This window comes from Xiphophorus couchianus, chromosome 7 (genome assembly GCF_001444195.1).
Source record: "Xiphophorus couchianus chromosome 7, X_couchianus-1.0, whole genome shotgun sequence".
In the NCBI taxonomy this organism is placed as follows: Eukaryota; Metazoa; Chordata; class Actinopteri; order Cyprinodontiformes; family Poeciliidae; genus Xiphophorus; species Xiphophorus couchianus.
In genome coordinates, this window is record NC_040234.1 from 25,789,934 (window position 1) to 25,816,934 (window position 27,001).

General features: G+C 39.2%; 2 protein-coding genes across 3 annotated transcripts; both read left to right on the forward strand.

Annotated features, from left to right (window-relative positions):
• The first annotated feature begins 391 nt into the window (after positions 1 to 391).
• On the forward strand, positions 392 to 9,492 carry LOC114148867 (all-trans-retinol 13,14-reductase-like). The gene is made up of 12 exons (XM_028024359.1): positions 392 to 846; positions 2,024 to 2,206; positions 2,513 to 2,651; positions 2,891 to 2,993; positions 3,928 to 4,123; positions 4,205 to 4,402; positions 4,983 to 5,102; positions 5,240 to 5,378; positions 6,106 to 6,215; positions 6,359 to 6,525; positions 8,019 to 8,178; positions 9,102 to 9,492. The coding sequence occupies exons 1-12, from the start codon at positions 687 to 689 to the stop codon at positions 9,242 to 9,244; spliced, it is 1,818 nt and encodes a 605-aa protein (XP_027880160.1). The 5' UTR covers positions 392 to 686; the 3' UTR covers positions 9,245 to 9,492.
• Positions 9,493 to 13,137: 3,645 nt separating this feature from the next.
• On the forward strand, positions 13,138 to 26,422 carry LOC114148174 (SWI/SNF-related matrix-associated actin-dependent regulator of chromatin subfamily E member 1-like). Of its 2 annotated transcripts, none has more exons than XM_028023231.1 (11): positions 13,138 to 13,201; positions 13,754 to 13,811; positions 15,416 to 15,459; positions 16,094 to 16,192; positions 18,347 to 18,439; positions 20,461 to 20,592; positions 21,945 to 22,116; positions 22,255 to 22,427; positions 22,516 to 22,617; positions 23,339 to 23,570; positions 25,401 to 26,422. In XM_028023231.1, the coding sequence occupies exons 2-11, from the start codon at positions 13,805 to 13,807 to the stop codon at positions 25,727 to 25,729; spliced, it is 1,383 nt and encodes a 460-aa protein (XP_027879032.1). In that variant the 5' UTR covers positions 13,138 to 13,201; positions 13,754 to 13,804; the 3' UTR covers positions 25,730 to 26,422. The 2 variants fall into 2 exon arrangements, with proteins under 2 accessions (XP_027879032.1, XP_027879034.1); XM_028023233.1 differs by having other exon boundaries at positions 18,347 to 18,427.
• Positions 26,423 to 27,001: the final 579 nt, after the last annotated feature.

Below are 27,001 nucleotides of genomic sequence, written 5' to 3' on the forward strand. Positions count from 1 at the left end.
TGGAAATCATGCAGAACTTTTATATGTATACTTTATATTTTGATGGAACAGTTTTATCAGCATTTCAGAGGGAGGATAAAATGTCCTGGACTCGATCCATCTCTGTGTGGGTTTGCATTGTCTCCTCATGTATTTCCTCTGGCTACCTCAGTTTTGGCCCAATGACTGCTGTCTTTTTTAAACAAACCAATAAGATAAGATAACATACTGTGATTTGTGATGTATTTTATCAAAGAACTATGGAAAACTGGGCTTCGCAGACTTATATTTGTGGAAGGAAGTACACTAACCTTCATCTCTAGGTGGTTCAGTAATGAGGGGCAGTTCATGTGGGTTTTTGTGAAGACTCCACACTGCAGGTCTGATGAACAAGCTGCTCTCTCTTTCCTGCTGGTCTCATGTCTTGCCGTAAAGAATCTTCTCTGCCGTTCTTAAAGTCCTGATTGTCACATGTTTTACCACATTTTACTGACTTCTTGATGTGAATAACCATTAATCCTCTTCCTTTCATTACTTCCAAACTGAGACTACTTGCAGTTTTTTGCTTTCGTGACAGTTCTGCTCTTCCTCTTACCCAACTCTCAGATTCTCCTTCCCCCTCTGCACGTTATGCTTTGACCTTTGTCTCATCTCCTCTGCATTCCTTCTTTTGATCTTTGTCGCGTTGAGTAAAGTTCTCCTCTGCCATGTGGCTGTGGGTGTTTGCTGTCCTGAGTTGTCTGTTGGTGGCACTCATCTTGTTCCTGATCACTGGAAAACGCTATAAGGTGTTCAGTGAGAAGTGTCTGAGACCACCAGGACCCCTGGTCACCAACAGCAATGAGAGGGATGCCAGACTGAAGAAAGGTAAGAGGAAATGTATGCAAAGAGAAGGCAGTAATGAAGCAATGACTGTAAGTTGCTCTTATTTTACTGCATTTGTTTTTGACAAGTTGTATTACAGTAGTTGGTACAGTAATACATTTTGGGGAAAAAATTGACAGTATTTTTTATATATCTCTACAGGTAGCTAGTGACATGAGAGTATTTATAATGACTGGTATCAATCAAGTTCATTTGTATAGCACATTTCAGAAACAAGGCAGTTCAGAGCTTTACATCATAAAAACATCTGGAGCAGCCTAATCCATCCTGTACGTTCCACAACTTACTTCTTTAGAATTTACCAGATATTTTCTAAAAACATGATAAAGATACATAAGTTTCAAGAGGATTTCGAAAAGTCCTTTGTAAATTATAGGACTTTCTTGTCAAGTTCTTGAACATGTCTGCAAGCAGCCTCTGAAAAGTGCAGGCTGTATTATTCATTTAAGAAAGTTGTTTAATTTTTGCATCTTTTTTTTTTATCAAGCTGCTTTTCTGTTTGTTCATTCAAGTAACAAACAGAAACAGAAATATAAAAATTTATATTACGTAAAATATAAATTTTACGAAGTGGAACCAGCATCTACAAGTTTTTTTTGTGTGTTTGTGGTTTTAGAAATTGATAATTGGTGGTGATGACCTCGCTGCGCTCCTCCTGAGCGTCACGCTAAGGCCGCTGAGGGCTAACAGTTTGAAGTGAAGTTTTTGTCAAGGTCATCGTTAATTTAACATGCTGCTTTCGTTATTAATGTTAAATTAATAACGTCATTCCAGAGATGGGATTGACGTCACACCCAAAATAACATCCTACTTGGGTAAAGTAGGGATTTCAATTAGCTATTGTTCATAGTACCTCCTATGAATATCCTTTAAAGCTGTACTTCCCATATGCAAAACACCACCTTTAATTTATTCAGTTTAGAGCTGCAGGTATGTATCATTGATTTTAGACTAAATCTTTAAATTGTGTCATGTAAAATAAATGCTTCCACCACCGCTTTATGCAAGGAGCGGCCATATTGGATCTCAAAGTCAGCGATTGAAAAATTCTTTCACTTTCCAAGTGGAAAGTCCGACTTCAGAGGGAGTTGCCAGTTCCGACTACAAATGGAACGCAGCATCATGCTCACAGCCTGACATGATGATGCATTTCCCTCAGGGTTCCGTGCCGACCGGGTTCCACCGGCTCTGGATGCGGTGGTGATTGGCAGCGGCATTGGAGGCTTGGCAGCTGCAGCGATTTTATCCAAAGCTGGGAAGAAAGTTGTAGTCCTGGAGCAGCATGACCTTGCTGGGGGCTGCACACACACCTTCCAAAACAAGGGCTTTGAGTTCGATGTGGGTAGGTTTCCTCAGCACAATACACCGGCAACAAAAACCTTCCTGTACTACAAATGTTGAAATATCAGAATGATTCAGATGGCCTTTGTTTTTATCACAAAGAGATCAAATCATTGAGTCAAAGTAAGCATGGTTTTATAGCTAAAATACAAAAATCAATAAATAAGAACAACCAAAATATGAACTCCACAAAAAGAATTAGTTCATACACAAAAATAACTGAAAAATATCAGTTTAAAAATATTTATAAATGATCTGTTTAAAATGTTAAAAATACCTCAGTTCCTTCATGTCCTGCTTCCGTCAGGGATCCATTATCTGGGCCAACTTCATGAGAACAGTCTGCTGAGGGTCGCTTTGGATCAGATCACTGAGGGACAGCTGCAGTTTATCAAACTGGAACAACATTATGACACTGTGCTTCTTGGACCGCCCGGCCACTGCAGGTATTCCATGTCATCATCGACGTGATATTTTGTCCTTTAAGTTATATCCATGGCACTTTTCTTAATATAGAAAAAAGTTCATCTTTATAAAGGGTGCACACTCTTTGAAACCATCTGCAGGTCATTACTGAATAATTATGCATGTTTCATTCCAGCAATAGTTTCATCACATGTTATGTTTCCAGCCAGGAAGCTGACCGACCATCAGAACTAAACCTGACCATCCTGTCTTCCTTCAGGGAGTATCGTATTCACGCAGGGAAAACTGAGATGGCAGATTCCTTGAAGAAGCAGTTCCCAGGAGAAGAGGAAGCCATTGATGAGTTTATGAAACTGATAAAGGTGTGTGTATGGGAGTGGGCGTGTGTGTGTATGTGTGATATCCATAATGAACCGGGCATGGGAGTTAGTTATAAGGTGCTGCAAGTGGACAGAGTAAAACCATCACAGAGGCATATAAGAATCCCTCTTTTCCCTCCACATGTAACAATGATCATTATGGCCATCGCTACATAAAGTAAACTCTGGTGAATACTTTAATCCCATTGGACCATAGGACATGTCTCCAGATAGGAAGGTTTTACCCTGTAGACATTTACAGATTGCAATCTGGCTTTTTACATTTCAGACCAAAAATATGTCCAGCAGAGTGCTCCAGGTGTGGCCTTAAAATACATCCACAGGTGAGTCTCTAATTGACTCAAATGTGTCAATTAACCTACGAGAAGTTACCAACGCTGTGACATCATCATCTAGGCTTTTCCTCATTGTTAAAAAGTAATTATTCAGTATTAACTGATTTTGAAGGGGATAAATAAAGAAAATAAATCACTAACATATTCTTTCTCTCATTATTGTTGCATTTATCAATTAGAAATATTTTTGGAAAAATAACTCAGAGTTTGGTCTGATTTGCCTGCAGACAGTGAGAGAAAAGTTGTATGTAAACTTCTGGTTTCCGCTGCATTAATGAACTTTTAATCAGTGGACACTCGGTCCAGGCACTTGGTCTCAACCTCTCAGTAGACTCACCTGTGTGATTTATGTTGCTACATCCCCAAATAAGAAACGTCTATATCATGTTTATATCATGCTGATTCCCACTGCTGCGTTTGCTGCTGTTCTACAGCAGTTTTTATACTGAAAGCAGTGGAGGTGGTGGTCGCACAAGCAGCTCCATAAAAAATAGTTCAGCTTCATCTCTGAATGAACAGCTGTTTGATAGGATAGCATGTGCATTACTCTGAGAAATAATCTGGACTCTGTCCTTCTGCAGTACGCCTCTCGGAGAACTCCACTTATTGCCATTTTGAAGATCCTGCCCTACCCGGTGGTTAACCTTCTGATTTGGACTGGACTGTTGGATAGACTATCTCCTGTGTTTCGCCTAGCAACAGCCAGCCATTCAGAGATGATGTCCCGACTCACTCAGAACAAGGACCTGCAGGCGCTCTCTGCCTACTTTTTCTACGGTGCTCATCACTTCCAGGCCTCAGCTCATCAGCTGTGTGCTGCACGCATTGTTCACGGTTCTTGTGTCCTGTCGTCTGTAGGTGTCCCTCCTAAAGAGTCCAGCTTCCTAATCAATGCGCTTCTTCTCCACCACTACAAACGTGGAGCGTACTACCCGTACGGGGGGGCCAGTGAAATTGCCTTTCACATTGTTCCAGTCATTCAGCAGGCAGGCAGTGAAGTGTTGGTCAGGGCGCCTGTTCAACGCATCCTGATCAACAGTCAGGGGAAGGCCTGTGGTGAGCAGAGGAAGACCTTTGGTCAAGTTTTGGTAAACTTCAAGAATAACACGTCGATGTCATCTACATACGAGTTAAAGCAAAAATGTTAGAGACCACACTTGGATTGACTCGGTTTGCTTAGGCGGAAAATGCATTAGAAATTTAAACTTTTTGCTAGAACATTTCTAGGCTTAATCTCAAGATTTCTGAGTTTTATTTCTTTTGGCAGGAATTAGTGAGCAACAGGCTACCTCATAATTTCCTCTGGATCAATAAAGTACCACCTAACCTAACCAAATTTAACATGGCCACAGTGCAAACAACTGCTGCCCAAAAAATCAACAAGGTAGAAGAGTGTGAATGCCTGAATGATTGTTTAATGGCTTCTTGTGTTTGTTTTGGATCCAATCTTCCCTTCAACATATGAAAGCAAACAAAAACTATGCTTCCATCACTCAAACGTAGTGTTATCAGCTGCTTGATTTGGCTATCTTTCCTTATTTGTAACTCCAGGCTAACATCTGCAACATGTTCTAGGTGAGCCACATTGCAAATTTTCTCTAAAGTACCACCATAAAGTATTTTGCACATTTTCAAGGTGTGACGGTTCTCAAAGGACAACAAGAGATTGAGGTCCTCGCCCCTGTTGTCATTTCTGACGCTGGAATCTTCAACACCTTCCAGAAATTTCTACCCCAGCATATTCAGAAAAAACCAGGTAAAATGTTTCTACTCAGTTAACTGTACATGTTTCTGATATTATTTTCTTCATTTGGTGTCTCCTGTCTTTGTTGGTATTGTGTGTGGGTGTGGGTGTGTGGGTGTGTCTGTGTGGGCGTGTGCGTGTGTGTGTAGAAATCCAGTCACTGCTAGGCATGCTTCGTCATGGTATGGGTTCCTTCTTGGTCTTTGTTGGTCTGGATGGAACCAAGGAAGAGCTGAACATTGTTTCTAAGAACTTCTGGATGTATAAAGGCAACGACTTGGACTCACTGTATGTTTGCTCCTGCATGTTTTATTCTTTCTGACTAAACACTGTACATTGGTTTAATCAGTTTAAGAAAAAGCTTTGCTTCCTCATCTACATACAAAATGTTATGTTTGGAGTAAAAGCAGCATCGAACATCATCCTGAACTCAGAGCCTCTGGCAGCATCATGCTTTTCTCCAGGGGCAGGGAATCTGGTCAGAGGTGATGGGAAGACTGAAGGAGAAAAATAAGGGCAATCCTGAAATATTGTGCACATTGAGCCAGAGCTCAAAGTATTATGTGTTAGAATGGCCTAGTCAAATCCAGACCTAAATCCAACTCCAAATCTGATGCAAGATTTAAAAACTGATGGGAACAAACACACTAGATACAGTCTGATTGAATTGGAGCTGCTTAGGAAAGAAGAATGATCAATATTTTGTCTCTCAACCTGCAGACATAAAGCAAAGACTCACAGCTGTAAACGACATGAAGGACAGCTCTACAACGTCTTGACTCAGTTTGGATTTTATTTCCAAAAAAGCCTCTGAACACCATATATCATTTTCCTTTCACTTCTGCACTGTTCATGTCTGTCTGTCTTATAAAATCTTAGTAAAATCTGAAGTTTTATGAATGTGAAGTGAAAAAATCTGGAAAGGTTTAAGGGGTATAAACATTTAAAGAAAGAAGCATAACAATAATGTATTGCTCATGTCATTGTGTTTGGGGGCATGTTGCCGCGGCTGCAGTATGGAGGCGTACTCTTCTCTGAACAGAGAGCAGGTGTTAGGAAACATACCCATGATGTTCATCACCTTCCCATCGGCTAAAGATCCAACAGCCGCCATCAGACACCCAGGTAACACATTCACCCGCCAGGACCGCTGTGACTTCCTGAATGAGACGTCTTTCACTGCAGTGTTTTTGCTTGATCTGACCCACAAATTTCACAAACCTCCTTTTCCACGTGTTGCTCTTCTGTATTCTCCTGTGTTTGTACAGGTAAGTCCTGTATGACATTACTCACCATGGCCCGCTATGAGTGGTTTGAGGATTGGAAAGAGACCAAAGTTGGCAAGAGGGGTCCAGAATATCTGGACCTGAAAAACAGTATGGCCCAAGAGTTGCTGGAATGGGCTCTCACCATCTTCCCTCAACTTCGAGATAAAGTGAGTCATTGTTGGATTTTGCATAAATTTGCCCTTTATCAGTAAGAAAAGAGACAAAAATTATTTGTGAGGTAATTCCTCTGCTAACTGTGATTAAAAAAGAATGCAAATTTCCACCTGCAGCCCCTGAACAGGTTGATGGTAATCGATTATTATTTAACAGATTATGAAGTGGTGAAATGCAAGTTTAGTAAATAATTAAATAGATGACAGATAAGTCTCACTAAAACCAAGCAAACTAAACAACAAACCAACAGACAGTCCATAAAACAATTTCTTTGCCTTAATCAGCAATGAGTCAAAATCTGCTCATCTAACATACAAGTTAATGTGCAAAGATTTATAAATAGAACATGTAATCTCGTTTGGCAAATTATTCCAACGACTCATCACGTTCATTAAATGCAGTCCTCCATTTTGGGATGCTGCAATCACCTCTAGAGGGCGCCCTCTAGACTCTATTCCTGTTATTTGATCTCAGAAAAAACTTTCTTGAAGGTGGAGCAAGAATGTCACGAAGAACTTTATAAACTAAACAAATGTTTACATAAAAGGTCAGATTTTTAAAGTTTAAAAGATCATATTAAGATCTTTGATCGAATCTTTAAGGCACTTTTCTATATTGATTCAAGAGGTTTTAAAACTGTTTTGCATTCCTACAACAAGCTAGCCATATAAAAACCAGAATAAAAAATCAAAGAATTTAGATAATATGGGACGCTTCATTACTAACAGATCGGCATACATAAACCTAAAATTAGCTAAGCTAAATTTGAAACACTCTAAACTTTTTGATACGTTTTATTGGTTAGGATCCAAAGTTACACCTAAAAAGGTAAATTCATCAATATTTTTAATTTTCTTCCGATTTATGAAATACTTGCAAGCTTCCAGAACTATACAGTACAAACCACCGGTACCAGCTCTATCCATTTGATCACCTGATTATTTTTAAAAAAGCAAATTGTGTACATCTATTTATCAGAAACGATAAAAACATAATTTAAAAATCTGAGTTTTTCAAGATGAAACGCCACAATTCATGTATTCTGTATCTATTTCTACATTTTTTTTTTTGTCAAATCAGTAATGGCACAGTGAACCAGATCAGCCTTGCATTCATCTGAAGTTGAATTTACATTAGTGTGTTTTCACAACAATTTCTTAAAATAGCAATCAGCTTCACACCTTTTCATCACAAATTATATCCCAGCTATGTTGGAAGAATGTACAACATTAGACTTTGATATCTATCTGTGGAGGTGGTTGGTAGTTATACATATAAAGCTAATGTCCAATAGTGGAATTAAATAGGTGAAATGACCTGCTTGCATAGGTGTGCAATGTTCAGCTTGAACTTCTATCTGAATGGAGTGTCATTTGTTCCTGGAGACTGAAGTCATAATGACCATCCTCAACAAATTATGGCCGAAAAATGTGTTTGGTATTGGTTTTATCTGTTGTTGTAAGACACTGTGTATGATTGTGTTCAGGTGGTCATGGTGGAAGCTGCTACACCTCTAACTAATGTCCACTATCTGGGTGCTCCAAGAGGTGAGATGTACGGTGCAGAGCACAACCTGGAGCGCTTTGGTCCGGAAACATCTGCTAAGACACGACCACAGACCCCCGTCAGCGGGCTGTACCTCACAGGTAGCACGACCAACACCGCACAGCAGATTGACCATAGTGTATTAATTATAATAATAACTGTGTAACTTTTTTCATATGGCTGGAGTAATGGTTTCTGTCCCTCTGAGTGACTTTTCAAAGCATGTAATTTTATTGTGGATAATGAGAGTCTCCTACCAGCTTCAGCTAGCATCTTCACAAAATGTACTGGTTCTGTTCTTGATTCAAACATTTAACACCAAAGCATCAGAAAACAGAACCCTTTGTGATATGTGATGGTTGGGCATTACTATTATTATGGTATTGATATCTGTGTTTCTAATTGTTTGAATAGATGAATATGAAACCTTCAAGTATCTGAAACTGGACCAAACCAGATGTTTGGAGCGCCACAATTCTTTCTTTGTGATATCTTTGCTGATTCCGTTTGAGTTTTCTATAATGCCCCTTCATGAAAGCAGTGGGTTTGAAGTGTTGCCCTAAAATACATCCACAGGTGTTCCTCCAATCAACTTGGTTGTTATAAATTAGCTACTAAAGTATCAGCTCAAATTCCTCATAAGCATTCCAAAATAGCTTTAGAGCATATTATCTTAGCTTGTGGAAGGTTGAGACTTTGAAGAAAATAAGAAGAACTCTCATAATTGTGGCATATGACAAGAAGAAAAAAATGTGGTAATGCTAATTGAGCAGAAACAGGAAATGTTAATGTTAGACAGAGAGGGGGAGAAGGTTTGCTTTTCTCATATGGTATATGTAAATATCTAGTTTCAATTGTAGGAGAACATCTAAGGAAACCTTCCTGATTGCACAGAGTTGTTGACTTACCTCAACTAAGACTTTGCATCTTATCCAGTAACATCATAATCTCAAATCTACTATGGAGGTTGTTTCTCTAATGCCTTTATAAGAGTCTGATTCTTCATGTCACTGTGTGTGTTCAGGTCAGGATGTGTTCTGCAATGGCTTGGCTGGGGCCCTGCATGGCGGACTGCTCTGTGCCTCGGCTGTCCTCAACCAAATCCTCTACATCGACCTTGTTGGTCTGAAGACTCACCTCAAGCACCGGAACACCAAGAAGAAGTAGACCCTTCTGTAGAAGCACAGAAGCACCCAAAACAAAACAAATGTTTTAGATTTTAATGTTTTAGGGGCGCTTTATGCACTACAGATATGTTGAGAGTGCCTGAAGTCTTGGTGAAAGATGAGGCAGACGAGAACTTCGAAGGCTCTCTTGTTCCTTTCCCCTCCAGTGATCTTCAGAATAACCTCTTAATCCTCTTCCCTCCAGAAATGAGTTTATCAATAAACTTTTAAGATTCACATTCACAGATATATCTTGGTTTGGTTCTTTCACACTTTCATCATGTTCGGTATCCCCTTCTTTTGTTGAGCAATAGAAACCAAGGCTTTCACTTGTATGATGCTTTATCAAGTCCAGAGGACCCCAAACGCTTCACACTACATACACCCCCCCCCCCCCCCACCCCACACACACACACACACCCAAACACACTCGCACACCCCCCCACACACACTGCCCTGTGGCAGTCTGAAAGAGAAGAAGCTGCCATGACTGTGCCACCTGAAGTTTCTTTCCCAAGGACACAACGACGATGACTGAGACGGAGTGGTTTAAATCAGCAACCCAGTTACAGGACAAACATTAATAATAATAGTAATAATAATTATAATAATTATAATAATAATAAAGCACTGTGTAGACACTTATCCATTCAGTTTTCATGTTTGTTCACAAATGTCTATCTATCAGCTTTGATAGTACCACTAACAGTATGAGGTGTGTTGGTTTATGTTAGATTATTTCCACCATTTCCATGTTTATAACTTTTCTAATTTCTTTTCTCATCCACTATTGTCTGTCTCCTGTAATTTTAACAGCTTATCGGTTTTACTCAAAGTGAATTCCTGTAAGTTTGCCGACATGACATTGAAACATTACACAAGAACATAGAATTGATCAAATTAATTTAGAAGATGAAGTACTGCTGAATGGACAAAAAAACTTACAATCATTTATTTTCACTGGATAATTTTCTAGTTAATCCAAAAGTGTTCTTTTCTGTCGCTACTATGCTATTTCGTCAGCTTTTTAAAAAGCTTTTTCATCTACCTCTGTCTCTCCCTGACCCAACTGATCGAGCAACCTAGTAATAATAGTTAGAAAAGTAGTGATAGTAGCCTTTACTCAAAATTTGTTTGTTGTCTTACTTGAGTGATTTCTTGGACAGTTGCTTTTTAAGTTACTTATACTTTATCCTGAAGTAGTGCTACTCTTGAGAACATTTTTTGGGTACCCTATCCACCCTGGACAAGAGCAAAATTCCCAGCGCCCATGTAGTCAAGCTCTTATTCTGAAAGGATCTCTTTTGTTTAAACATTACCGGTTTGTGCGTGAAAGGGAGAGAAGCTTATTTGAATTAAACAATGCTTTAAGGAAAACAAAAAATTATTCTCCAGGAAAAGACAATATTTCTTATATTATGATTAAAAAACTTAGTATTTCATCTAAAAAGATATTATTAGATTTCTTTAATAAGATATGGGAAGGGGGTTATTTACCTGTGGCATGGAAGGAAGCAATTATAGTTCCAATCTTAAAGCCAGGGAAAGAGAAGTCAAATCCTACAAGTTATAGACCTATTGCGTTAACTTCACATATATGCAAAATAATGGAAAGAATGATAAATGAAAGACTGAGTTATTTTGTGGAAAAGAAGGGGTATTTGTCAAAATTTCAAAGTGGATTTAGGAAAGGTAGAAGTACTATGGACCCTATTTTGTGTTTAGAACATGAAATCAGAAAAGGGCAAGTTAATAAGGAGAGTGTGGTGGCGGTTTTATTTGACATAGAGAGAGCCTATGATATGATGTGGAAAGAAGGATTTTTAATTAAATTAAGGAAAATGGGGATTAGAGGGTCAATGTTTAATTGGATAAAAGATTTTGTACATAAAAGATCTATACAAGTAAGAATAGGTCAACAGTTGTCAGAAAAATATTTTGTTGAAAATGGAACTCCTCAAGGAAGTATTGTGAGTCCTTTGTTTTTCTCTATTATGATTAATGATATGTTTGACAATTTGGAGAGTGGTATGGGTTGTTCATTATTTGCTGATGATGGAGCAATTTGGAAGAGAGGTAAGAACTTGAAATTTATAGTTAAGAAATTACAAGAAGCAATATATAGTATAGAAGAATGGTCATATAATTGGGGTTTTAAAATTTCAATAGATAAAACAAAGACCTTATTTTTCACTAGAAAGAAAGTATCTAGTGATTTAAAATTGTATTTGTATAAACATGATTTAGAAAGAGTAAATGAGTTTAAATTTTTGGGTTTGTGGATGGATGAAAAACTCACTTGGAGTAGACATATTCAAAAAGTAGTGGATAAGTGTAAGAGAGTTTTAAATATTATGAGGTGTTTGGTGGGAAAAGAGTGGGGCGCTGAGAGAAAAGCATTGAAAATAATATATACGGGTTTAATAAGATCTGTATTAGATTATGGCAGCCTGGCCTTTGGATCAGCATCAGAAACACTATTTAAAAAATTAGACATTATTCAGTATCAAGCCTTGAGGTTGTGTACAGGAGCCATCAGAACAACTCCGATCTCAGCTTTGTTAGTTGAAATGGGGGAATTACCACTTTACCTCAGAAGATTACAGTTAAGATTATCTTACTGGAGTTATTTAAAGGGTCAGTATGAAAATCATCCATGTCAAGAAATTTTAAAACCTAGCTGGGAAAAAGGGAAAAAGACTTTAAAATCCTTTGGTTGGGAGATAGAGAGTGACGTGAAAGATTTTGATTTATCATCTATAAAAATGAGTGAAACAGTTCCATTATCACCGGTCCATCCATCTCTGTTTCATGAAATCATTGTGGATTTATCTTTGTTGGAGAAGAGGAAAAAAGGAAATATTTCAGAATCATACTCAGTGCAATCATATATAGAAAAGAAATACTTTAATTATGTTCAAGTGTATACAGATGCATCTAAAAGTTTAAGTAGCAACAATGGGGTGTCATTTATCGTTCCAGGATTTAGTATTAAAAAATGTAAGAGGATTTCTGATGACGTCTCAGTGTTTACAGGGGAAATGATGGGAATAATTCTGGCATTAGGATGGATTGAAGAGGTTCGTCCTCTGAGAAGTTTAATTTGTTCTGATTCAAGTTCATCATTATATTCAATTAAACATAATCAGTCTAATAGTAGGCCAGACCTTTTATTTGAGATTCAGTTAATACTTTATAGAATTCAGGCCATGGGATTAATTGTCATTTTTACATGGGTTCCATCGCATATAGGAATAAAAGGAAATGAGTTGGCAGACAAATATGCAAAACAAGCTTCAAAAAACAGTTCCATCGAGATACTGATTCCTTTTAGTAAAGAGGAAATAAAATCTATTATAAAACAAAAGTTTAAGGGAAGATGGCAGAAGCAGTGGGAAGAAGAAAGAACTGGTAGATGGCTTTATTGTATTCAAAGGACAGTTGGTGCAATGAGGGCAACAGAAAGAAGAAGAAAAGAAGAAAACATTATATCCAGATTACGTTTTGGTAATACAGGTTTAAACAGTACACTATTTAAAATGGGGAAACATCCATCAGGTAATTGTGATCTTTGTCTTCAAGAAGAGACAGTAGAACATGTTTTATTGTTATGTCCAAAGTACTCCGAGGAGAGAAGGAAATTAGAATATAGGCTTCTAAAGAATAAGTTACAGTTAAAAATATCAGATATTTTGGGATATTCTTCTTCCTCTGAATATTTATGTTATTTCATAAAATTTCTTAAGAAAACTAAACTGATAGAAAGGATTTAGTGTTTTTTTTATTTTTATTTTTTTAAGTTGCGTCCTGATCCACACTCCATACCAGTAGGTGGCGGTAATGCACACCATTAAGTTGCTTGCCAACCGCCATTAAAAACAAAAAGAAGAAAAAAGAAGAAGAAAGGGAGAGTAGCGGAACAGGAGGCCTCTTATCGAAGGGAACAAAGGGTGACAAAGTGAGTGTGTTAGTAATTTCTTTGTGCATGTAAAAACATATATTTTTTTTGTTTAATACTTAAATAAGTTAAATTAAAATGTACTAAATGTGCTGGTTTTGGTTAGCTTAGCAGCTAGGCTCGTGAGCTCTTTCTGGTTTGTTACGTTGTGATAACTGTTAGCTTAGCATCGCTAACATATTGATTCCATTCCTCCGACCAGAGTTAGACTGTGAATAGTTCAGCAGTGGACTTATTTTGCTTCTGTTTATGTTTCTGCGTGTAAATGGGTCGTTTAAATGAACTCTGTCAGACTGTTTATGTTTACCGAGGCGCAATTTCCTCTGTTTTAGTGTTAGCCCTTCAGCTAGCGGGCCTTGCCTGTTAGAGTTAGCCTGATTTTCTAAAAGAAGTCGACCGTCTTTTATTTATGCTTATCGCAGATATGCAGTAATTTCGAGACCGTTTAGGAGTCCGCACATAATATTTCTTTAATTTAAACATTTTGGTTCTGATTGTTGTCTTTTAGTGGCTGAAAATGCTGAAGCCTTAGCGCTTTTTTTCTTTTTGCAGTTTAACCAACATGGGGACAGCCTGATTTCTGCAATCCAGAGTTCAGCAAAGATGTCAAGTAAGTATAAACGTGTAAAAACACATTATTAATTATTTTGATTCTAACATTCCTATGTCCTTTATGCAGCTACTAGGAACGTTTTGTAACAATGCTAATACTACAAATAATACAAATATTAAGCATTTAATATGAGGCCCATATCAGAATATGGGCCTCATTCCCATGGACCAGCCACTTAGTCATTCAAAAACATAAACAGGTTTGTGCATTTCAGAATAACATTTCTTGTATTTACTCACCATTGGAGTACAAGATTAATAATATGTATATGATTACATAATATTACATATTGGGTAGTATTATGTATATTATATAATATCTATAATATACTTATGGTACACATATTATACAATAGGTATAATGTATATCATAATATGCATGCACATATTGTATAAAAGGTGCAATATATGCATATGACTGTGATCAGGACCTTTTTGTCTAAATAATTAATTATTTTTTGTCAATCGTTTATTAAATTTTTGCTTAAAATGCAGATTTCTGATAGTAACATGGAGATATATCTACTTACTGACATTTTTAGTTGAATGTAAATATAATGATTTGTTAAATGATTTCAGGAAAAAAAGATTATTTCAATGCTTCAAATCCTCCAGCTGTCTGTAGAATATCAGACCTGATGATCTAGTTTGCTGCAGTTTCTGTTTTAACATTAGCGTCTGTATGTCACACTGTGTACGCTTTTTGACATGTGACTCCGGTGCTGCAGAAACTCAGAAACCACACGGAGGGGCCTTTTCACAGCTCTTATTATCAGGAGAGGTTTGCTCTGTTTGTTTCTACTGATCTGAATAAACACAGACGTTCTTCAGGAGAAAAATGATTTTCCTCTTTGACCCTCTTGCGGTAAAGCGCTCGTGGGGTCAGTGAAACCCTGCCGGACGGCGAGCACAGAATAAAAACTTGTGGGGTCCAATGGACCTCATCTCTGAACACTGATAGAAGGATACAACATTTTGTTTTAAAAACCTCGCTGATTTTGAAAATGGCTAACAGAAGCTGCGTTGCCATTACAAATGTGCGCACAAATTTGTCAACGTAGAAAAAACACAATTTCCATTAAATAAACGCAATTATTTAACACGTGAAGAAGTTTGCTCCTGTGATAAGTCATTAATAAACATGCAGCGTCCTCATTCTCCAACTGCTTCCCGTCATCTTCTTCATGGTTTGCGTCAGTGGCAACATCCAGTTGTTGGTCATGTGACTCATGTGATAAGAAAAAAAGTGCTTCCATTGCAGTTTTGCAAAATAAACCAACTTTGATACAACCAAAAATAACATCTCTTCCTAGCACCAAAACGTAACACATTTCCTTTAAGTAGATTTATTTTTGAAATGTGAAATTGCGCAATTATATGGTCAGTGGAAACGCACCTACTGAGTCGCCATTTTCCTAGTTTGGGATTTTCTTTAGTAGCGTCTTCCACTCTGAGGGTTGTGTGAGTGTGAACTCTTCACTGACTATATATATATACCAGATATTTTTCTTTTCTCTCTCTGATTTCTGAGTGCAGCTGTAATTCTGAGCACTATGATCAGACTCAGGTTGTCATGCGTCTCTTTTCTCTGCTCCTGCACAGAGCGCCCATCCTACGCTCCACCTCCCCCTCCCGCCCCAGCAACAGTGAGTATCTAACCAGCAGCTGCAGCCTCTTTTCCTCCTAGCTGGCCAACAGCTGGGCTGCTGTCCTCTACTTTTTGCTTTTCCATATTCCTTCTCTCTATCTGAACTCACTAAGGTTGCCACAAATCTTGTTCAGCTCTCCATAATCACTTTGGCTCCTGCTTCTTTCCATTTTAAAACCATTTCTAGTCTTTTAACAGAATGTAGCTGTTTGAGTCAAGATCTCTATCCTCCTAGGTTGGGTAGAAATCTTATTGAACTTGAGTCAGCGGTCTGTGTTTTTTTTTTTTTTTTTTTCAGCATTTCATTTTCTCGCATTCAGCAGCAGGGTGCAACATTGTGAACGGTTCGGGTCCAGACACGGGTTTAGTTAAACAGAGTTTGTTCTCCACAGAAACTAAACTAAGCTTTAATTCTCCATGCAGCGTTGACATGTTGCGCTCTCACTCTGAATGCCGGCCTGCTGGCCACTTCTTTCTTTTTTCCCTTGCATGTTGAGGTCATCAAAACAATTGCTCATGTTTTCCACTCCTTTTTGTTTCTTTCTTTTTACTTTTTTTATGTTTGTCCCTCTTCCTCTTCTTGTTTGTGAGCCATTTCTCATTCGTGTTTTGTCTCATTTGTCTTCCATCAGCAAATGCCTTCCACCCCAGGGTTTGTGGGCTACAACCCTTACAGCCATCTGGCCTACAACAACCTCCGGCTGGGAGGGAGCTCCGGAGGCTCCAGCAGGGTAATGAATGGAAGAAGGATTTCAAAACGGGACTTGGAAATTTGGGGGGTGGTGGGTGGTGGAATATGATTTGATATGTTATTGACTTTTCCGGGAAGCATTAAGAAAACAATAATTATGTGTGTGAATGCAAAAAGGTTTTTTTAACCCCCTTTTTTTAAATGAGGCTGAATTCATTATTGAAATAATCTTCAACTAATTTAGTAATTAAAAGGACTCTACAGAATACAAAAAGGCCATTTTGCTGAAAAAACACAGAGCCAAAACTATACAGAAATATGGACATTTTGTATGAAGATAAGAAAAAAAACTTTGTCTGTAAATCTGTTCTACCTAAAACTTCTCAAGCAGCAGTTTTAACTTCACCTGGTTCACATTCTGTTAAGAAAAATTTCCAATTTTGAATCAGTAAATCCAGTAAATACATCAGTCCTGCACTGTATTGATAATTCCAGCAGAAAGAGCTCTGAGCTCCTGTTGATGTCTGAAGGATTTTTAACTGCAGATCGTTTAGTGAACGATCAGTTGTTCACTAAAGGAATGCTGTTATTGCATTTTAGGTAATAAAATTGGTTCTTCTTTCAAAAAAGGAGATAAATTCTGTTTACCTGTGACAAAACATAGCGGTGCATCGCGTTTGTTGCTGCTTTAGCATGACGCTACGTCAGGTGTTTGGGTTTAGCCCCGCCTGCCCAGTCGGAGTCCAGCTGGAGGTCGAAACATTCTAATATGCTGGATCATAAAATGGCACACTGAACCGACCCGTACCGTTGGAAATGAGGGCTGAGTTGTCCTCTGTGGCCTCGCCTGCTGTCGGTTTTGTTAACAGACACTAAAGCTCAGAGTGGTGAGGACATTGTATGGAGGTAAAACATCACAAGTACATGGAAAAACCTGGAATAATTGCAGTTAATATTACTTTTGCTATTTTAAGCAATAGTTTTTAATAATTTACTTAAATTGTGCCGACTTAATTTTTAAATAATTGTTTTGTTTATACAGTTGAAACCAGAAGATGCACCTAATAAAAGACACTTTTTTTCTCTTTTTAAAGTAAAATCAGGCCAAACTTTTCTTGTTCTATTTCAGTTAGAATAAAAAAATCTATTCCACTCAGCAAGGAGACGGGTTCTGGTCCAGAATATGCAGATTGACTCCAGAGCTAAAGCTAAAGCCCTTAAGATGCTGTTGAAGCTGATGGGACATCAGCCACATTCACATGGACATGAGTAATCAGAATAAATGGCTAATGGGAATAAAAACATGTTATGTAGATGCTCTAATTTGAATAATCTGGTTGGATTCAGCTCCATGGAAACCAAATGGTAATCATTAAGGAGTGCAGTAACATCCCAGCCGTTAGTGGAACCTGGAGTGGGTCAGAACCAACACACTACTGTGACTGGTTTTATGTTCAGCACAGATGGAAATACAAGTAGATGATGGCCATGGTTACATTTGGAGGAAAAACAGGGATGCTTGTACCATCTTAACTGTGATGTACGGCCAGTAGAGAAGCTGTAGGTGTGTGAGTGAGGAGACCTGAGCCGGTTCTGTCAGGACCAACAGACCAGGACTCCTTTGACCCACGCCATCCAGCTCAGAGCAACTCTACCACACCCTGAGGACATGGATGGAAATGTCTGGTTCTGAAGACATCAATAGATAAATGACACATTCTAAGTTCTAGCAAATAGAAATATCAGTGATTGTAACTGACTGAGAACTAGAAAAGTCTGGTCTACTTTAACTTAGACTTTGAGTGGGGGGAAAAGTGGTGTATGTAAACTTGTGGTTTCAACTGCCATCTGCTCTTCATACAACCCTGGAACAGACCTGTAGCATCTAGCTGCTGTAGAGCTAGCAGTGTATTTAACACTCTCCTAATGACAGCCAAGATGGTGCTCTGCTGCAAACAGCTGACTGCTTGTTAAAGAGGGTAAAGGTCACTGAGCTGACACCATGAGGAAAGAGGGAGGAAGGGATTAGTGGTGTGTGTGATAACACAGTGGACCTCCAGAGCTGGAGTTCTATGATCACTTTGTTCTTCTCTCCTCCTCCTCACCTGCTGTCTCTCCCTCCTCATCTCCCCCATCCTGCTGTCCCACCTGAAATCCTTTCATTTCTCTTCTCTTCTCCTCTCCTTTTCCCCAGAACTCGTCAGGGATCACCGTCCCAAAGCCTCCCAAACCTCCAGACAAGCCTTTGATGCCTTACATGCGGTACAGCCGGAAGGTAAGCAGGAAGGTAAGACACCCATCTACGGTGTCTGCTTTTACTGCTTGTCCTCCCCTCCCCTGACAGTCTGCAGGGGTTTGAGGGCGGGAAACAGCCAAGCCATGACGCCTCACCACCACCACCTCCTCCTCCACCACTAAGTGGAGCAACTCCACTCTTATTCTGTCAGCTTTTAATTCTCCAGCATCTTCTATTTCTTGATGCTGCATTCACTTCCTCTGCTGCTCTTATTTCCTCTCTTGCTCTCATAGTTTTACAGTTCTAATCTCATCCTTACATGCTGCTGAAGACATTCTGCTCTCTGACTGTGCAGCCATAAATCCATCAGCTCCATGTTTCATCTTCCAAGTGGATTTCAGTGAATTACAATATCAGGGAAATCCAAATCTATTTCAGTAATTCATTTTGAAGAATCAGATGGAGTTCTATGTTTCCAGCATGCATTTCAGTAAGTTTGGATTATTCTGGCTCACAGCTATTAGAAACTCCAAATTGACTTGTCAGAAATTAGAATACTACACAGACCAACAAAAAAGATATTTTTTACCATAGAAAGGTTTGCCTTCTGAAAGGTATACCTATTTGTAAACACAGGCAAGTGCTGGCCTTTAAGCTGTCACTGGTTGCCATGGTTACCCTGTATTTATCTTGCTGTATCAGCATTAGCCAACATGTTGTCAGTGTACTACAGCTGTTTATCACAGTTATGCTACCAAACTGACAGTAGTGAATATCATTATCTGCATGTGAGCCGATAAACAGGAAAAATGTCCCAAACTTCAGTGGCTGTGGCATTAATTACCAGGAATATGAAAAAAGTTTTGTTCACTGTAAGATCGACTCAGTGAGATGTGTTGAGTTCCTCTAAATAAGAGTCACGTATCGATGGTGATGGGGTTTTTCTCAAACAGTTAATTTTTACCAAAAATAAACTTCATTCATATTTAGCATGCAGAGGACAAATGAAAATGATAATTTCTTCCTCTTTTGGTCTCAATTAGAGGAAAAATGAAGATGTAGCTGCAGTCATCAGGGCAGTTGGTAAAATAAGCCATCAGACATGAAAAGTGCAGCAGGCTGAACGGGAGGCAACACCAGACAGACCTTGTACTAAAAACCAAACCTCTGACAGCTGCAGACCATGCAAAGCTGCATGTGAGTGAAGAGAGGAGATCTGCACTGGCTGTAAATAACTTTATTAGCCTAATATTGAATAGTTCAGTTAGAATTATGTGTTACAGTATAGTGGGTGCTGAACTGGTGATCTCGCTAAATACTATATTGATCCCAAAGGGAAATTAAATCATGTTGTTATTGTTACGCAGCATAGCAAAAGAACAAAGTATTAAAAGTATTGGCAAAAATCAATCCAGCTGGACAGAATCCAAAACAAGAATGAACAGTTGTCCATAAAAAGCATTTTTTTCCCAGAAAGAGAGGAGTGAAACTGAAAAATGTCAATGAAAATAACAGAGCTGCTCCAACGTGCTGCCACTCTGTTTATTAAAGCAGGTTCTGGTTCTCTGTGGAGTGGGCCGGTACCAAGACATCCTGGAAAGCAAAAGCAGGATTTCCATAAAACTTGTCTGCAGAGGGAAACGTTGGCGCGCTGGTCTGACTGGGAAACCTCTCTACACCTCAGCAGCTTGGATTCTGTTCCTCTCCACTCTGCAGACTCTTGACACCTTCTATTTCCAAATACAATGCAAATTTAATGTCATTTGAAATGATTACTCTGACTGCAACACACATTATTTACACACAGTTATTACTATAGCAATGACCCACTTTAGCCACTTTTTGAGTTGGATTACTGAAAAAAAAAACCTCTTTGAGGATATTATAATTTACTGAGATGCACTTCTATTTTGTTTCCTCAAGTCTTTCTGCAAAAAATAAATACTAGTTTACTGCTTCTGTCTTTGTTTTTTTCCCTCCTTTATTTCTTTGTTGTCTTCTAGTTCTCTCATTAAAGTGGATGTGATCTGATGGTCTGTGCCCGTATGTTTGCATCTTGCATCACCCTGAAGGTATGGGACCAGGTGAAAGCCTCCAATCCAGACCTGAAGCTCTGGGAGATTGGGAAAATTATCGGAGGGATGTGGAGGGACCTGACTGACGAGGAGAAGCAGGACTACCTGAATGAGTACGAAGCTGAAAAGGTTCGTACTCATTCCTCTAGCAGTCCTCTGTGAGGGGAGAAGGATCGTTCATGGAACGTTAGCATTGGGGACGTCTCTGCTGCTGCTACGTGTTCAGCATGGAGATGTAAGGCTTTAATAGCTTCACGCACAGGCTAACTCCTTTTAGCATAACTTGAACACAAGAACAATGTTTTTCAGCAGATCTGTTTTAGAAGCAGAAATGAACCTGAAGCAGCTTTGTCCTTCATCGCTTTGTTTCGCCTCAGATTTACTGGTATACTAGAAACAAAATACTAAGGTTTCAAATCAGGGCGTTTGTATGTTTTAAAAGTTAGACATGTTAAGATATATGTTATTAATCCATAATCCATCAAAATGAACAGATTAAAGTCCAAGACCTAGTTATTACTAGATCAATTCAGTCAATATTTGATTAGTCTATATATTGTGATGAAGCAGTGAAGTGCCTTTTCACTTATGCTACTCATAATGTACAACTAGTGAACAGTTAGACACAGGACTTCATAGAATGAATGATAAATCTGTAGTTTTATTATTGCAAGCTGTCTGCTCTCTGCTGCTGCTACCAGACTTGGCGGAACAGTAATTATTTTAGGGCTGTTGTAAACGAATATTTTACTAATCGAGAAATCTATCGATTATTATTAAATTTTCCTCGAGGAATTTTAATAACCGAGGTACTCCAATCATTCAAAGAATCGTTTCAGCCCTAAATTTTTTAATTGTTCACTTTTGTACTCAGTCAAAAGTGAGTACAAAACATTAGACAAAATGTTCTTTATGTCAAAAACAACATTTTGACATAATTAAGTCCAAAGTGTACAAGAACCCTCCAAATATTTTATACAAGATGACAAAAAAAACGTAAGTGTCTTCTACCCTAAATTCCTCAAGTGGCATAGTCCTAGCTTCACCTGATTATAATTTAAGAATAAAAAAAAATCTCTTAAGCATATTTTGATATCTGTTTACTTAATCAAGAAAGCAGTCATCAGATTAGCTCTGCACTGTACCTGTTGATAGGATTGTGTATGCTGCCGATGTGTCCTTTGCTATGATTAAGCATTCACAAAAGAAATGCTGTTATTGCGTTTTAAAAGGTTTTCCTATTTACAAACAGAATAAAATTATTTATTTGCATATTGTAATGTATTTTTAAAGTTTACATTAGAAATACATTACAATATGCAAATAAATAATGTGGATATTGATTCCTAAACCATTAATTTAGGAATCAATAACTGATTCCTAAATGAATGGTTCCGTTGTTGGACCCCTCCTAGCGTTATCCAGATGTTTGCTGATCCGTTCCTGGAGGTTGGCTCCTAACTGAGCGTATTTGCCTGCAGATCGAGTACAACGACTCGTTGAAAGCTTACCACAACTCTCCAGCTTACTTGGCCTACGTGAACGCCAAGAACCGCGCTGAAGCTGCCCTGGAGGAGGAGAGCAGGCAGAGGCAGAGTCGGATGGACAAGGGAGAGCCGTACATGAGCATCCAGCCTGCCGAGGACCCCGATGGCAAGTTCACTTTCACAAGCCCCCTTGAACCTCCAGAGGACCAGCGCAGGGAGCTGAGGCGCTACATGCTAATTGGACAGCTCTGGTTTAGCTAGCTGCTAATTGAAGCATGATGTTGGCTTTTCCTTCTGTGCCCAGACTACGATGACGGCTTTTCAGTGAAGCACTCGGCAGCCGCTCGTTTCCAGAGGAACCACCGACTCATCAGCGACATCCTCAGCGAGATCGTCGTCCCCGACGTCCGCTCTGTGGTCACCACGGCCCGCATGCAGGTCCTCAAGAGGCAGGTCCAGTCCCTCATGGTGCACCAGGTTAGTTGGCTGGATGAGGCGTGTCACTGTTGGTTATGTTGAGGTCGATGGTGGTTTCCTCTGAGTGGCTGTCTGCGGGTCATTTCAGAGAAAGCTGGAGGCAGAGCTTCTGCAGATCGAAGATCGCCACCAAGAGAAGAAGAGACGCTTCCTGGAGACTACTGATTCCTTCAACACTGAACTCAAGCGGGTGAGATTCCACTCAACGATTGGAGCTAAATAAGATCCAGCCTCACCGTAGCTACAGGTGTAATGTGTGTTTGTGGAAATTATTATGAAATTATAAAAATAGGATCAGGACATGTTTTTTTCCCTCTGGCCTTCAGCTTTCTTCCAGTTCAGTTATTGATTTTCTGTTTCGTACTCAACATTTTTGTCCACCTTGATATTTTCTTTCCACAACTTTCCAATTTTATTCTTTTTCTGTGAAAGAAAAACTTTATTAATCCCATGTGGGAAATTATTTTGCCACAACAACAACAAGCAAATAGATAAAAATGATTTTAAAAGAATATGTAAAATATGATTATCCCTGACACATCATAAGTAACAAGTATAGTCATAACAACAAATGATGTTATTTAATGAGCTTGAGAATTCTCTCAATTGTTTCTGCTGTTGGTTCTCTTGTTGAAGTTTTGTTATCCAATCATATCAAACCATTAATTTTGAATATCTAGTGCTGGAAGGTGCCAGGTTCATCCTAAATCCCGTCTCCAGGTCGCCTCAAGATGTTTTTAACAAGTGTCTGAGACTAAACTCAGCTCTACAGTCTGGCATTTACAAAAATAAAAATTGTATTTTCCACAGCTGTTAAAACTGTGGAGGAAATATGTTCATGTTGTAAAACCATCCTGCCTGAAACAGCCTGTCTGTACTCAGTGCTGTGTTTGGTCTTGTCTCGTGTGCAGCTGTGCAGCCTGAAGGTAGAGGTGGACATGGAGAAGCTGGCGGCCGAGATGGCGGCTGCAGAGGAGGCGGCCAGGCGGAGAGCCGAGGAACGTGAGCGAGAAGCGGCCGAGCAGGCGGAGAAAGCAGCGCAGCAGCAACAGGAAGCTGCAGCCAGCAAAGCTGCAGAGCAGAGCAACGCTAGCACCACCTCAGGAACCACAGAGGAAGACAAGCCCACAGCAATGGAGACAGGTACTAATGCTTCCACACTGTGAGCACGCAATGGGGCTTTCTTATAAAACTCATCACTTTAACCAAAATATTTGATTCATTTTCAGAGTTAAAGTGGACATATTGTGTAAAATTCATATTTTGTGCGTCTTTGTTGTTCCATTTGGTTACTACTGCTTCTAAAAGCAGCGCAATAAGTTTATGTTTTTGGTGTCTGGAAGATGAGTCATTTCAAAAACCAGAATGTAACATCACAAATCGTCAGGCATTGCTGGTCACCTAGCAATCAATCAGTCAATCAAATTTTATTTGTATAGTGTAACCCACATTGCGTTCAAGGATTAACAAGATTTTAAATAATCAGAATTAAAATTTATCCAAACAGTTCTTAAAGTCTAGCTAGGTTCGGCTACTGGAGGAGATGGCAATTTGTAAAGCACAGAGACAGTAAGATGGTGCAAATTGGTGAGTTGTATTTAGTATTTACAATATATATACACATTAGTCCATAGTTTAAAGGAAAAAACAAGTTAAAGTTCCTTATACCAAGGACGTCCACCAGTCTTTGTTGATGATGAAAAAACCCAAAATAATCCACTTCCTTCAATGGGGACTTGAGCTGATCCTCCAATTAGTTCGGAAGAATGTTCCCAGATAAGTCTTGTGTTTCTGGATCCTGCTTATTTTAGCTCGCCAGTCTGGTCAGTGAAACCAGACAATCCTTGCTATTGTCAAGATCCCTCCAGCCACTCCTTGCGCGAGGGATCTGCAACGCACCTGGCCGTGATTCTTGCAACGTTTGGTTGAGTAATCACCCGGCTGCACGTCAGAGTCCCGCAGCGTTTCCTGCCTAAGCTGCGATTTGCAGCCATATAAACTGTGCTGTCAATTTAGGACGCTGATGTGCAGCTGTCACATGACGTCAGAGCCACGCGAGAACACTATTGTTCTCGCCTGGTTGGTGTTAAATAAATTAAGGGGAAGAGGAAAAAATTTTTTATTAAACCTTTAAAAAATAAATCTAACAAAATGGAAAATAAAATAAATAAACTAAATCTAATATAGAAAATGATCCTGGTTACAATAGCACATTTCAGCAGCAAGGCATTTCAAAGTGCTTTTACATCATATCAACACAGAAACACAAAGCAACATAGAATCAACAATCAAAACACGACATTAATTCAGGTTCCATCAATAAATTTGTAATTGATTACGTTTCAAATACAATCCTAAACAGGTGGGTTTTTAGTTGAGATTTAAAGGAACTCAGTGTTTCAGCTGTTTTACAGTTTTGTGGAAGTTTGTTCCAAATTTGTGGTGCATAGAAGCTGAATGCTGCTTCTTGTTTGGTTCTGGGGATGCAGAGCAGAACCAGAACCAGAAGACCTGAGAGGTCTGGAAGGCTGATACACCAACAGCAGATCTGTAGCAACCCCACTGTAGCTCCAGCCCGTTTGCTCAGCTGGTTTTCCTGCTGTATTCGCTGTACAGCAAAACTTGTTGGAAAAGACCAGTTTTGTTGTTGACTTACCATCCAAAAACCACTTGCTGCATTCTTGTTGATTGTGCAGGAGGCTCCACTTCTGCTTTTCACAGATGCACACCTGTTTGCAGCCATTTTCACATTGTTAGGGGGCGTGGCCAGGAGCTTGTTTGGTTTAAAGTGACAGCAGACTAAAACAGCTCATTGTGAAAGGAGCTCACAGTAGGCAGAACTGAGCAGTATAAAATCTCATTATCTAAGAATGATTTGTGCAAAAAAGGTTGTTTTTTTCCCCCCTAACCTGTTCAAGAAACATGATGGGTCACCTTTAAGTGTGTAAACATGTGTGTGTCCTGCTCCCCCAGATGAGGTGGCGCCGGCTGAGCCTCTCTCTGACCAGCAGTCTGCTGCCCCTCCCCTGCCTGACCCCCCATCTGCCTCTGATAAAGCAGCCCCTCCCCCTGACCCCCCAAGGGAGAGCAGCACTCCGGTCAGCAGCGCCCCCAGTGATGATAGCAACAGCTTGCCCCCTCCAGCAGATGGCAGCGTCGGGGCCACAGCATCGTCGGACCCCTCAGTGGGACAGGAAGCCCCCAACCCTGGGGCTGCAGGACCCCCAACCTCCTCAGAAGAAGTAGCCCCCCCACCACCTCTACTTTTGCCCAATCAGAGTAGCCAACAGTACGATGTGTGAGTTTAGTTAGAACAGAGTAGTAGCTGTAGAGGTGGGCCCTCTAGTGGTAAAGTTGTGAACCAGACAGGTTCATTACGGCTCCATCTGCTCACCTTACAGACCAACGTTCTGCTAGTCTGTAGGGAACACACAACTGGTTCTGTTACTTCTTGCTTTCCTGTCACACACTTGAGACTATACTCCACCTGTACACCTTCACTTTGACCAACTCAGCTTTTCTGAAACATTTCTGACTCAGCTGGCTGGAAGAAGCTCTGTTTGGTTTCTGTTGATTCCCAACCTTCTGCATGCTCAGATACGTATGAATCTGCAACAGTTTGAGGTTCCTGTAGATATGAGGAACCTTTAGAATATGTGGAATAAAACTAAACCAGCTGATATCTGATGACGTGGTGAGTTTAAAGTCAGCATCGTTCTTTCATCCCCATGTTTTTGCTGAAACACCAGATATGTCCTCCATGTTGTTTCTGTAATGGTTTTCATCATATTTTCTACTGACTGTCTTTTATTTACCTGTTTCTGCTGACATTAGAATCATTTACATACATCAGAGAAGTGCATGGGCCATCCATTCAAAGGTAACCTCATTTATCCATTCAAAGGACTGGTTTCTTATTTGAAATGGACCTTTTAGTAATCTGCCTCTTTTTGTACTGTCTGATCTTATTGATTCAAATAAATTTGATTTCCCAATCTGTGGGTGAATGACTGTTTTTTTTATTTTATTTACCTTGATGTACATTACTCACAAAATGTTGGCCATATTTAGCTCATAGATGACATTTCAGCATGAACCTAACATGCACTATGACCTTTACATGTGAACTTATGTTCAGTTCAGTTCATTTTAGTCTTAAAGGGGCAATTCAGTCATCTCAATTCACTTAACAAAAAATGTTTAAATATTTAGTTCAGAATGAAACTGACATTTTTAAATGAATTACAAATATGAACATATAACTGAAAAGTGAACCCACATTTTTTCTTTTATGAAATTGCAACCAAAATTATTACCTCAGAAAGTTAGAGGGAAGACGAGGAAAATATGTAATCCAATAAATGGATTTTATGAATGTAATTATTTTAATCATTATAAAATCTGGGTTAAAATAGCTATGTATTATTGTTGCCACACAAAGGGAAAATTAAAAACAATGTTTACCATAGTCCTCTTTCTGATTGGCTATCAGTCAAATGTATCACGTTGCTTTACTCCTCAAGCTAGAAATGGAAAAGTAGAAAAACAGCAGAGGAACCGTCCAGCAGCCCTGC

Excerpts from the sequence above, each read along its gene's own strand:
- LOC114148867 (XM_028024359.1), top strand. The coding sequence starts at position 687 with ATGTGGCTGTGGGTGTTTGCTGTCCTGAGTTGTCTGTTGGTGGCACTC. Across the intron at positions 4,403-4,982 it reads CAGTCAGGGGAAGGCCTGTG|GTGTGACGGTTCTCAAAGGA; the intron begins GTGAGCAGAGGA and ends CACATTTTCAAG. Across the intron at positions 5,103-5,239 it reads GCATATTCAGAAAAAACCAG|AAATCCAGTCACTGCTAGGC; the intron begins GTAAAATGTTTC and ends GTGTGTGTGTAG.
- LOC114148174 (XM_028023231.1), top strand. Across the intron at positions 15,460-16,093 it reads CCCCTCCCGCCCCAGCAACA|CAAATGCCTTCCACCCCAGG; the intron begins GTGAGTATCTAA and ends GTCTTCCATCAG. Across the intron at positions 16,193-18,346 it reads GCTCCGGAGGCTCCAGCAGG|AACTCGTCAGGGATCACCGT; the intron begins GTAATGAATGGA and ends CCTTTTCCCCAG.